At 40.1% G+C, this 13,557-nt stretch overlaps 1 protein-coding gene across 1 annotated transcript in view; it reads left to right on the forward strand.

Annotated features, from left to right (window-relative positions):
* myo1d (myosin 1D) overlaps positions 1-12,086 on the forward strand; it is a 113,520-nt gene extending 101,434 nt beyond the window's left edge. The window contains exon 22 of the mRNA XM_031759343.2: positions 7,297-12,086. Coding sequence (XP_031615203.1) covers positions 7,297-7,453 — 157 coding nt within the window. The 3' untranslated portion in view covers positions 7,454-12,086. The remainder of the gene's footprint in view (positions 1-7,296) is intronic.
* The last annotated feature ends 1,471 nt before the right edge of the window (positions 12,087-13,557 follow it).

Below are 13,557 nucleotides of genomic sequence, written 5' to 3' on the forward strand. Positions count from 1 at the left end.
CTTTCCACTGTTAAGCTGAAAGAAAATGAATCCCCTCAGAAATGTACCTGCATCTTGTGGACAAGTGTGATTTATTTACCTGATGATGACATGTAAGCACAGCCCCTTGATTAGTCTATGGCTAATGACTCAGTGAAACTAAATGTAATATGTAATGTGCTTTGCTGTTTTTATAGCTCTTCCAAAACCTGACTTGAAATGTGTTTCCCAAAATGAAAACAAACTAACATCAAAAACATAAAAACACAAAAAACATGAAAGCAAAATAAGTCAGTATAAAGAAGACATTACAAAAGGTTTTTAAAACTGAGTAATCGACTTAGCTGTTATAAAAGTTCACAATCACACTTGTTTTATATCTTTAACGTAGAACCTGTAACAGCAACCGATCTGAGGGCTCTGAGTGCAGAGTGAAGGGTAAATGGCTGACAACATTGTTTAGATGTAAACAAGAGAAGACTATAAATCATGTTTTGGTGGTGAAGGCAGGCATTCCTGTAAACTTTCTGTATGGGCACAAAAAATTCACAGTGCCTGCCTGTAGTGCAGTGTATTTACATGTCTCTGTCTTTTGTCATCCTTGTGGTAACCATCATTGCTTACTTCCCTGTTTATTCTGATTCACAGCTCTAATATTTTTTCTGATATGCAGCATCTCAAAAAGCTACATTTGTAGAAAACGATAAAGTAGCCATACTGAGCAGTTAGGTGAGTTTCACATATTGTGCTACATACTTTTAACTAATTGCTGTGCCTCATTGTTTTGTGGAAAACTAGTTGTGCATTGCTCAGCATAAAATGAATGAATAAATAAATAATTACTGAGTGATATCTTTATTAAAACTGTTCTTGTTCAGCTGTACTGTAAACACATATATCAGCAGCTGCTGGAAAGGTACCCGCACATACAAAGGGTGTCAAAACTACAACACAACGAATGTCCAGCCTCACATAAATAATTTAACCATTTTGTGTGGAAAAGCATCTCTGGTGTCCATCTTTTCGAGTGAGAATTGGCCTCGTTTGTTGGGCGTAGAAATCTTTTTTTTTTTTTTTACCCAGAAAACGCACAAAATCAATAATAATCAATAATCCCTGCCCTTACAGGGATAGCTTAGTAGGTATTAGAGAGTTTAAGTTATAACGAGCAAGAATGGAAGCTTTTGTCATGAATTTAACACGTTAGGCATTTAAAACTGTGGATGTCATTATTGTGCATTAAATGTTGGTCATCCCTTCATCGTCTGCGCTCATGCACGGCCGGTGGCATTTCTAAATTTGTTTGTATAAAGCTGGGAGGAAAATACTGATTAAATATTCACGTGTATGAAGAGCTTGAGCACCGATTTGTGTGTAGTTACTGTTAGTGAACGATGCCCTGTGCCTGTACTGTAAAGGGAATGCTTTTAAAGTGTGTAATGTCATGGCTGTATAGTTGTAGCTTTAATGTGCACAAGAAATCCTGAAACCCATCAGTCAAGTTGGCCTGCAGTGCCTGAACTTCATGCTCACTGTCAGGAACAAACATATGGCACGTTTGTGCATGCCTTCCCTTCGTGAGGTTCCTCTCTTGATCTCTGTGATCTCCCAGCTGAAATATTGATGTAAGGAGACTGTTCTTTTTTTTTTTCTTCTTTTTATATATAGAAGGTGGCCTCACTTTTTCAGGACTGTCTGTAAGGAGGAGATCTGTGCTGAGGCTTTGACAGATCTCCAGTGTAGACCCAGCTTTTGTTCTCTTGTGTCAGCCTGCGGGAGTTTCGGTTTCTTTAAGTGTGCGTCTACCGTGCTTTTTTCTGTTTTTGTTCAGATCTATACCTTTCTCTATCCCTCAGCACACTTTCACAGCCTGATTCTTTCTCCTTGCTCTTTATTTTTTGTTCTTTTAAAAACGCCTTGTTTCGTACCGCTGCAGAGATTTCTGCACTGCATTATTTTCTCCTTCATAACATGTTAAATAAGGACCAGAGTATAGAGAGCGATTGGCTGCTGAGCTGCGGTTTATCCTTAAAGCAAATATAGCTAAATAGGCTATGTCACTGATGATGTCACTGGAAGCTCTTCAACCACATGTTAATATGATTGAGATTATTATCCAGATATTTCTTTTCTTCTCTGATTTTGTAAGAGCTATTTGAGTCATCATAAAACTCCAAACCCATCACTGTCTCTGATTAAGCTCCTGCAGTAGTTTGTGTTCTGTGCTCCAACTTTGATCCTGTCCTCAAAGTCTTAAGTCTTTAGAGCAGGCCTAGCTTTGCAAAGTGGCCCTCCCCTCTTCCCCACCTGCAGAGCTCATATATTTTTCAGCAGCAGTAAGCTTGGGGGATAGCCAGGTACACTATTAGAGGGATGACTCAGAAGTGGGACTGGATGGCTTAACAGACTGGAGGTAATCCTGCCTTGTCGACCTGAAAATAGTCTTTCCAACATCTCTTCCCCCCTTTTTCATTTTGCAACACTTTTCCTCTCAGATACCATTCTGCATAGGACTTTCTACATATTTTATATTTGTCTTTCCTTTTCATCACACTTAAACTTGTCTTTGACCCTCCACAGTTTTGCACTCAAGTTTTATTTTCACTCCCATTTCATCTAATCACTCATTTCAGTTCACCTTCTCTTTATTTTTCCCTTTCTCCTCCTATTCTGCATCCTTCTCAGTGAAAGGGAATTACTTTAGGAAGCAAGTGAGGTTGGGCTCACATGGCATGAAGGGCAAAGACGCACAAAAGGAGCGAGGTTGGAGTAAAGGAAAGAATTGATTTTCCAGTCGGAGAGGCCATGCAATGAAGGACCAAGTCTACCCTCGGGGCTCTGGCTCGTGATGGGAAAGGCCAGCCAGTGACCTTAAGACTCAACTGATCACGTTTTTCTATTCACAGATAAAGGCTTCTATTGGTTTTTATTGGAGTATTTATTCAGGGGAAAGGTTTGGAGCTGACAGATCAGAAAGGTGTCTGAGATCATTTTGGCTTTGTGAGAGTGTGTTACAGGGTATTATGTGTGTGTATACATGTGGGTACGTTGCTGTTTATGTGAGCCTAACCCTGTTTGCCCTTCACACGGAGCACAGCACAGCATCCCCTCTGGCAATTCAGCAGCGCAGTAGAGATGGGTGAAGTAGAGATGGACGGAGAGAGAGAGAGGCATATCTAAACATACTCACACCAACAGTCCCATTGCCTGGCTGGCAGCCATGACAGATGGGGGAGTTCAGCTCACGGGGGTTGCCATGGAAACCAGCACCAGTGGTAGTCTGAGCTTTTCCACTCTAAGCCGAGATGGAGAGCTGCACACACACTCTGCAGAGGAGTGCAGCGTGGGCAGCAGAAGCCTTTCGCTTGTTGTTTATGACTTCTTGTTGTTGTTGTTGTGCAACAAGTCGGCGTTATCGGTTTACATTTCAGGGACAGAGATGGGAGGCAGTAATTGCGGATAATGAATTTGTTTATGCCACGATCGGTAATTGTGCCACTGAAGAAAGTGTGTCAAGACAAGCACTTGACTGAACAGAGAGATGCATATTTATTTATCACACTTTCAGCTTCCTGTCGCCAGCCCTCCTGTCTACATTTCCATCTTCCCCTCTACCAGAGAGCAATTATCACTCTCATCTTCTCGTTCCCCTCCTCACATTTACATCACCTCACATTTCTCTCTCGTTTTCTGCTAGCAGCAACCATACGATTTATGCCGTTTTCTTCTCACTCTTTGATTCCCGTCATCGATCCTGTTTAAGAGCAAACGAGGCAGAGCACCCGTTCACCCAGAAAGGGTCTAACTAGATGTGACAGGCGCTAAAAGCCAATCCGCTGCTGTGCTCCAACCCAGCACCACCATATGGATCATTCCTTCAACAGAAGAGCTGCATGATTTCTTCTCTGTTATTCATCTTAATTTTCTCAATCTGTGAGCTGAAACATGCTCGTACATACGTCTCCACTGTGTTGAAGGTTATTAAGATGCACAGCATCGTAATCATACACATTTCTCTCCCACATACACTCGTATACACCCACATAGCATAATCACGATTTATTTCCATAGCCTCTCAGCATCTCATACATATATTCTTGCTTTAAAAACACATTCACACACACACAGATATTAAATTCTGTCATGGTGATCACCAGGGCTTTATTCAGATGCCCCCTGTAGCTTCATTTTTTAAAGAGTTAGGAACTGAGAAATTTAGCTGCACCACTTATTTCTCCATTTAAAGGAGTATTTAAAGGAGTATTTCTAATCTTTTTGGGGTGTTGGGACTTGCAACATTTGCTTGTCCAACAACAAAATCATACTCATGGATATAAGTCTGCATATGCCAGCCGCTTAGCTTAGCTTAGCAACACAGTCCCGTAAACTACTGATTACACTCAATACTTAGAAGCAAAGTGGCTAAATTTTGAAAATTTGCACTTACATCTACTTATATTTAGAAATGAATGAATCATCGCAGCATTTTGGCTGCTGTTAGCCTGCCAGCTGCCCAGAACTGCAAACATTTACAACTTGCCAAGCGTTTGACCACACATAATACCTAAAGCCTTGTACACTGTGATGACTAGCAATCTTAAAGACCGCACTCTGTCAGCATTGCATGCAGCTTGTAACTAGTCACTGAGGCCATAAAATCATCAGGAAAGTGTTTACTTAGTTTTTTATGCACTTATTTTCAGCAAGAGAAGTTGCTTGCTGTTTTCCATTAGAAATAAACCAGTTTCAATGCATTATCCATAACAACTTTACTTTTCAGACCCAGAGGCTACATCCATATTTATTATTGTTATTGGATGAGAATGAATGCAGGCAGGCTGCAGCTATCATGTGAAGGTGCAGAAGTTGTATTTAATTGACAGTTCCAGCAAATAGCTTCACATCACGGTCCGCCTACACACCAGTTTTTATTTTTGTTGTTAGAGTGAATAGATGTCGTCTAAGGGTTCAGCTGACAAAAACAGACGTGCTTTGATTGACAGTTCCTTTACTCGCCTGGATCATCGGGCACGTTCCATGACCAAACCAGCACGGTGCCAGTTTGTGCTCGTCGAGTATTCGTTTCAAATTGGTACACAAATACTGGCCACTTACTACGTTAAATGATCCATTTGAGCAGCATGTAAACAAAATACCATGTGTGCCCTTGTATATAAAGTTAGCTACAGCCACTACTACTATCTGCTGCTGTCTATTAATGCTAGCATACTTTATACACCACCAGCAGTCACACTTCTAGGTTTAGACTGATTTGACACTAGATCACATGATCATTTGACTTCGACCAGACATTAGAGTAGGTCTGTAATGTTTACAGCCACAGTAATTTAAAACGCCTACGTGGGCGTACAGTGTCTCTACTATACCCGTGTATTTTCATGCTGTAGCTGCAGGCTTTGAACAGGGTGCAGCTGCAGTGTTTCTGTCTCGACCATACAGATCTTTAAAAGATTCAGCTTACAAACTACTCTGCATCACATATCCAATGTGAGGTGTGATCGAATCTTTACTACAAAAAACACATTTTGGCCAATCTCCCCTTGGAGGTTTCCCTCTTTGGACTGCTTCCAGCACAGCTGTCACTCCATGGAGGTCCTATTCTCAACACTTGGATGTGCACTATGTAATTTCACCATGGATCAGTTTTCATATTGAGAATCATCACTAGTAATAAGAACTAGTTCTATGATAAGTATTCATGCCATGCTTGTCATTCTTCAGCAGGGTTGTGCACCATGAATTCTTTCCTCAGGGTCAAACACTTATTGGAGTCTTGGGTCATCACTAAACCTGCTCGTCACATTTGACTATCTGCAGCTTCATCCTCGTTCAGCAAATTTGATCCGAGTTGCAGGTTTCTGTTTTGACACACTGAATGTACATCACAGAGGCACAAGTGCAAGGCGACAGGATGAAGCAATATAAAAAAAAAAAAAAAAAAGCATAATCAGCTAGATTTAATCAGATAATGTTTTTGAATTTTACAGCTGAAGTCATTAAACTTTAAGATCATATTTTGTACACTACTGCCTGCAGAAATGGTTCTTTAGTAGACTGGATTTCTACTCCTCACTCCAAATTTAAAATCTCCACATGAACCGGCTGACGGGTTTTTGTTGTCCCTTTCTGACCTTGTAATAAGTCTGTGGTTGCTTGAGTGCACAGTGGGGGATTGTTAGATTTCTCTCTATAAGACTTTCTATGTAAAGTGACCCAGAGTGACATCTGTTAGTTGGTGTTACGTGAATAAAATTCCAAAGGATCTCTTTGATCTTCTGCCACAATCATTTAAGCTCATTCCTGAGTTCAAAACTAAAAGGCATGGTGAAGTTAGCCGTCGCTAATAACTCCCCAAGACTCTTTAATAATCTGACCTCAAGTCTAAGCAACTCAAGGTCCTTCAGCTGTGTTTTTAATTTAATACACTTTATAATTTTATTTGTTTTTGTATTTCACTTTATATATCTTAATTTAATCATATATCTTTCATTTCTGACTTTTATTTTAAGCATTACACAGAATTATTATGTTGTAATTTTGTTTGTGGACCGTCGATGTAAAAGCCCAACAATGGACAAGAGTTGGAAATTAGCAATAGCTGTAGGCTGTATGTGCAGCACATCAGTTTCATGCTCCATATGAGGACTATGTTAGATTGCAGTGTCTTTTTAAATAAATGAGAATTTAAAAATGGTATTTTTATGGTATATTTGGATCACCTCCCTCTGATATTTTTTCCATCTCACTTAAAAACAGTTTTTCTGTCTTATATGTGATGCCATTGTTGTGCACAACAATACCTGGTCTCATAAAAGTGTGTCTGTGTGTACATATGTGAGTTTGACAGTGTGCATGGCTGAGGAGGATTTTGTTTTTATGAAAGGAGAGTTTTTTCTCAGCAAGATTTATGGCTCCAAGATTTATTATCTCTGTGTGAGTGTGACTGTGCATATACAGTAAGAGCGTTTACAACACGAGTGTGTGTGTGTTTGTGTTGGAATGACTGTGGTGTATTTCCAAGATTATGATGCTGTGTTTTTGGAGTAAACATGATTAATGGCCTGTACCTGTGTTCTCCCTCGTACACACATTCTGGTTACTAATGGATCTGCTTATTTTATCTCTGTGCATTAAACAGTGAAACCAGTGAGGCTGCAAATATTTTCTGATTGTAATGAGCAGACTAATAATCTGAGGTTATGTTTGCAGATATTTTCATTAAGAACGTCTAATCAGTGTTCATTAATTTGTCTGAACTCTAACAGGTATTTCTGTCTTCGTATTGTCTTTCCACAGTGAGAAGAGGAAGCTGCAGGTGAACATTGCGAGTCCCATCCAGTGCAGCATGAATGGCAGAAAGTGCACGATCATCGTTGAGCCCAAGATCAACCAGTCGCAGCCGGACTTCACCAAGAGCCGGTCTGGGTACATCCTGGCTGTTCCTGGCAACTAAAGTGGGCCAAGACAGAAAAAGCAGCTGATTTCGAAGCTGTCTTGAATAATAATGATGATGATTCACTCGTTGTGTTGTTTTGCAGAGCTGCTAATAATGTGACAGAGCAGCTCGGTCCTCAGTTTGGAAAGCAAGGCCAAATTTGAACTTTTAGTTGAATTCTAGGCATTTTGTTTTTTTTAATATGCACTATATGATTATGCACCACAGAGGTGTTCGTTCTTTTTTTAGAATCAAAAATTGAAATGATTTGCTTTGTGCAATATTTTTTTTTATTGTGCATTGATTATTTTGAGTGTAGGTGAGAGGAGATTATGCAGCAACTGTTCTCAGAACCACTGATGTTGCATAAGAGGCAAAAAAAATTCCAAAGGCTTTGCAGGAATTCATAATCCCTGCAGCTCCGTGTGTAGGAGCCACATCAAAAGTGAAACCATAAAAAACTAAATAAGAGGAAAATTGTGTATGACTTTGATTAATCTAAATTGCTTTAAAACAGTAGAAACCTGTTTTTGTTTTCTAAATAACTTTAATTTTAACGACTTTAGTTGCAGACTTGCCTGCGTAAGCGGTGAGTGGAAGATTGTCCACTTATAGTTTTTTTTTTTTTAATAGTTACAATCACATAAAAGGACAGTGAGCGAGAAACAAATAGCAAGTTTTTCTTTTAGTTTTAGTCACAGGGTGTTGAGCTGGATGTGTTGAGCACATCCTGAATTTTGCAGCCAGCTACATGGAAAAAATCTACTAATTTTAATCTTGTAATCTTAGTGTCTGTGCAATGTCTGCAGTTTTATAATAAACACGCTAACGCTGCTTATACATGTGAGGTTAGGACGTGCTGTTTGTGAACAGCAGTGCAAATATGTGTACATGCAGAACTTACACTGCATTTGGTGTAAACAGGGATTCTGTAACTTGGTAACAAAAGTCAAATAAGCGGATGATGACATAGGCGTTACTTTGTTCCCTACAAGTGTTTTCAGTCCATATTTTCTCCAAACGTGAGACTTAATGTTCTTACTGGCCAGTACTGTATAATCCCATGTGAACTCCAGCTCCTAAATGCACTCTCATTTGCTGTCTTTGTGTTTGGTGAATAGCCTGATGACTTGTAGTGGCCCTTAGTCCTTTGGAATAGGCTTCCACTTGACAAATATCCCCTTCATCAAAGGAGAGTGAGTGTGTGTGAGTGCGATTGAGGGAGTCTGTGTGTGTTGATTAGCTCTTTTCGCTCTTCACTTCTTGGCTCAGAGAGGCTGGCTGGTAGCCACCGAGAAGGAGCGAGGACAGAAGGGTGTGACGTCGTTAGTCAGACTGCTGTCCCCATGACTTTTTGTATATTTTGTGGTCTATTCAGAGACGTAATTTACATCTTATCTCACTAAAAAAATTCATCACACTTCTCAAAGTGTGAAAAGCCAAATCGTACTAATCTAATCATCAGCACTTGAAAGTGGCTCTGGGTCTGGTTTGTAATGTTCTTACAAGCTGTTGGGTGAGTGACCATTGTTAGCACATTCCAATATGCTGTTTTTGTGTTTTTTAGAATAATTACAACAAATTGTGGCAGCATAAAACTTAAAAAATTGCAATATCTGTCTTTATGTGCATTGGATGGTGATATTCAAATTTTGGTGGTTTTCAGCAGTACACATCCAAACAGAACCAGGAAGCTTCCTGCAGAGTAGGTCTTGAATTGTAAACACAGATGGCTGTGAAACTACAGTCGATGAAAGCCTGATGCTCATCTTCAGGCGGCAACAATGCTCTTTGCTTTTCTTGTGTAAATAGAGTTTTGCTACCATGCAACAAATATAAGGATTGTGAGCTTAAAAGTAAAAACTCTTGACTCTGGCAGTTTTAAAATCATTCACACATAACCTCATTTAGTGGATTTTTCAGGGTCTTTTGATAAAAGTGCATAATTTTGATCAGCAGATGGCATTTCTAGTTGTTAAGAAAAAATGCTTGACAACAACCTTTTTATAGCTAGAAAGCTGCATTCAAGAACTTCACAGACACAGGTATTGAGCTAAATGCAGCACTTAACATACTAATAAAATATCATATGTGCAAATTGTGAAAATGGGTTCTTTCTGATTTGTCATTTGTCACCAAAAACATCTGCTGATGAAAGTCAGGTTGGTTCTAAAATATGGAAGGAACAGTTATGCTGTCGGATGCTTTTGTTGAGTCCAAAGATTATCAGAAACTTTTTAGCACTGTATAATTAGTCTGCCCACAGTCACAGGGCTGCATTCTCTCTGTGTAAAGACAAAGTAAAGAATCTGGGTTAAGGAACAACAGCCCAAGGTTAGCAATGGAGTTCCCTCTGTGTCTGCCCTACTTGAAGAGGCAGGCTTCGTCACAACTGAGAGGAAAACTTGTTAGCAGTCGTTTTAGCCACAGTAGCTGAGCCCCTCTGACTGTGTCTGAACAAGTCGTTTATCTAAATTAGCTTGTGAGTGCCCCTCTCTTTGAAAGTGGTAAATCTCCATTTTTACCTCAGAGCTTTTCTGGTGGATGACCTTGTCCTGTTGCTTGATAAGACACAGAGTTGTTTGGGGAAATTGGTGCATTCGTGGTGTGGATTAAGGAAGTGACATTGGCAGCGCTAATAGGTGGTTTTCAGAGGAGCTCAGCAAAGTGTGTGTGTGTGTGTGTGAGCTATAACACTGCAGCTCTCCATATCCTCCAACATGCAATAATCTCCCACAGGGCTTGTCCTCTCCTCTCCTCCTCTCTGCGCGGCTATTCACCGCTCATCATTAGGATGGACTCGGTGTCACTTCTCACTTCAGCGCTTCTCTCGTTGCTTTCTTAAGTTAAAGGGGGTTGGTGAACAAAGCCCTGCCTGGGCTCCTCTCCTGTACTTGCTCTGCTTCTTCTTTTCTCCTCTCTCCCTGCCCCCATTCCTCCCTCCTTCTCTGTTTTTGCTTCCTCGGTCAAATCACTTGGCTGCCTGCCCAGCTAGGCTGGCTGTACCATCCTGCAGGGCGATGAAGATCCTTCAGGTTTATACAATTCTTCAGTCGTCCTGGAGTTGAGAGGTGTGGCAATAAAGAGGGAGAGTACACCTTGAGCAAGACAAGGCAGGAAATATAAACGATCGGAAACAAAGCTTCTTTAAATACAGAGACAAAGATCTTCATATATATGAAGGAAAGGAGAAGATCTCTTTGTCTTGGAGCCAGTGAAAAGCTTTGTCACATCTTTATAGGAACACTCACCTTACCTGTGCTTTCTGACGGGCGTCTTTACCAGCTTTGTTTTTCCAAATTTCTGGATAGTTATTAAATCTGATGCACTAATGACTACCCACTCTGTTCACAACTACATGTGAATTATAGTCTCTGAATTAAGAGCAGTGGCCAAATCAAACCTTAAGCACCTTCATCTTCACAGCCAGCCTGTCAATATTGGGCCATTTCATTGCATTCAAGTTGGAAACCTACCCAGAAAAGCTCTGCCTCGTCTTTACTGTCTGTAAACACTGACACACCTGCTAACTCACCTTGGCTGTGACAGAATTTCATGCCCTCAGCTCCAGATGGAAGCATTATAGAACCTAAAAAACATATATATATATATAAAACGTAACTATACCTCCAATAGCTTACATTTCATTCACCTGTTTTTTTTTTTTATACCTAGAGGTTATTTAAACATACGTGTTTTGAAACTGATGGAAAATTAGTACACCGGTGCTGCAGTTCTGCAGTGGATCAAGGGTGTTTTGGGCTCCACAGCTCTGCACTGGGAACATGACTGAAAACTATGTCTGATGTCATGTAGTGTAGATGACAAACATGCATTTTCATTTTCACAATAATCTTCAGTACCTTTATAAAACACCTGGGCATCGTAGATTTAGCAAAGGTTACTGAAGCACAGATGCAGTCGTGCGAGTGGATGCATTTGTAACCAGTTTCAGAAATGCATTGATGCACACTTAGTGCAATAAAGGTTATACAGCACAAAATAGTGTGTGCATTCATTTTAATGGAGGGACATGTCGCCCGGTAATACAGTGAGCTGGATGGCACATGTTTTTGCATATGTACACGGTGCGTTGTTGGCTGTGGGGTTTTCATGGGATTTATTAATATGGAAAAATCGCAAAATTTATTCTTTAATGATTTTTATTTAATTTTTTGATGTGCAAGTCTAATCAAAGACGATTACTTTTCCTTTATGCTGATTAGTAGTTTTACAATAAGAGTAAAAATCAAAGGCAAGATCAAATATGAATGTTAACATTTATGGACTTGTGCCATTCTTCACTTTATTGTGGCGTACAGTGAGTCGTAGTCTCTATTTCCTGTTATCAAGTCCAACCATGTTAGCCAAAGTGAAACAAATTCTCTTTTCTTTAATGTAATTTATTCTGTCGTCTGTAGCTTTAAGCTAAATCTGTATTTATGCAGCATTCATTCAGCAAGTGCCTAATTTTATATTAAGTTTGTATTTTGCATATTTGTGTAAGAAGTCATTAGTACCATAAATATACTGTAATATCCAGAGGACATCTAAAGGGAAATGCTGTAATATTCTGTATGAATGCCAGTTATATTTCTTAATGAAAGCAATTTAATAATTGATTTATTAATAAATTTATTTGCTTCACTAAGTGATTCTCATTGTGCTTTTGTTGCATGTGTGTGCCGTCATGTGCTACAGGCATGCTCAGATAAGAGGTCATTAATCTGTAAATGATGTAAAGGCTAATGTTTTGTTGACTCAAATGTTTCCCAGTCGTAGTCTCTAACACATGATGTGGTAATAACTGGGCAGTGCGCAGTGTTAATCCACCCACTAACAGCTGTTTCTCCGGTTGACGTCGAGACGGCTAAAACCTCTGCAGTTGGCATGACAACACCGCTTCCCACCGCCAATGTGTCACCAGCCATCATCGGCTATCTCAGCAGGGGTTTATAATCCACTGGCTGATGGATGACTATCTGCTGCAAAGAGTGGGATGAGTCTACTTTTCTTCAAGGCCAGTGACTAACTGAGGCCGGACTGACTGATCTGTTGGGTAAATGAATGAGCAGAGCTCAAACTAACCCAGAAACGTCTGTCTCGGTGTGGGAGGTTTCCAGTAAATGTGCAGTAAAGTACGGATTTACATTCTCGGGGTCTGTTCTGCAAAGATGGACTCTATCACTCAGAGGTGTTAAACACAGCCAAAAGATCCGGTCCAGTCTACAGATTTTACTGCTAAATGGGGAAAATTGCAAACATTTCTAGGCTTTTCGGTTTATTTTACACATATTAAAAGCATAGACTATATATTAAAGACGAACCTAGCCACAATAACGTTACCAGTTGGTCTTGGACTTGAATTTTGAAGCCTCAGTGTTGACATTTTGGTCACTGCCAGGTTTGCTTATTGGAGCCAGACGATGGATGAAACAGTGGAATTAGGAGCTCCTTACAGCGAGAAGCATCTATAAACTGTAGAGGTGCAAAGCTCAGGTGTAAATACCTTCAAGAAACCTACCAAGCAACAAACTAATAAAATACCAGAATTTTAATTTCTAGAATATGGAGTTATTGGATGTCTCGCCCACAAAGTAAGTTAGATTATTTGTAAAACGGCTATAAATGGTGACACAGTGGTTAGCACTGGTGTCTCACAGCAAGAAGGTCCTGGGTTCAAATCTACTGGCTACCTCTTCTCCCTGATTACTCTAGCTTTTACCCACAGTCCAAAAACAGGCTCATTAGGCTAATCAATGATTTGTGTTGCCACCCGCAAGACTGGCAACAGCTGCGCCAGGCTCCAGCGCACCCATGACCCCGAACTGGATAAGTGGAAGAAGATGGATGGCGGCCTAGCAGACAGCTGTCTGTGTCGGCACACCTGTTCAAAATGGGCACACGCCTAATTCCAGTTATTAAAAATTTCACACAATATACAGTTGTTATGAAGGGCAAACCCATTTTTAGTACCAGGCTGTAAACACGCTTTTTAATGCTGCCAAGAAAGCGATTATCAACAACGTGGAACCACCAGTTACAAAGGAAATGTATATATTCCCTGACCAGTTGCAAGTTGTTAAGCACTTAAGAAGAGGTTTCAAATTGCACTGAGGTGT

This window comes from Oreochromis aureus, linkage group 8 (genome assembly GCF_013358895.1).
Source record: "Oreochromis aureus strain Israel breed Guangdong linkage group 8, ZZ_aureus, whole genome shotgun sequence".
Classification (NCBI taxonomy): Eukaryota; Metazoa; Chordata; class Actinopteri; order Cichliformes; family Cichlidae; genus Oreochromis; species Oreochromis aureus.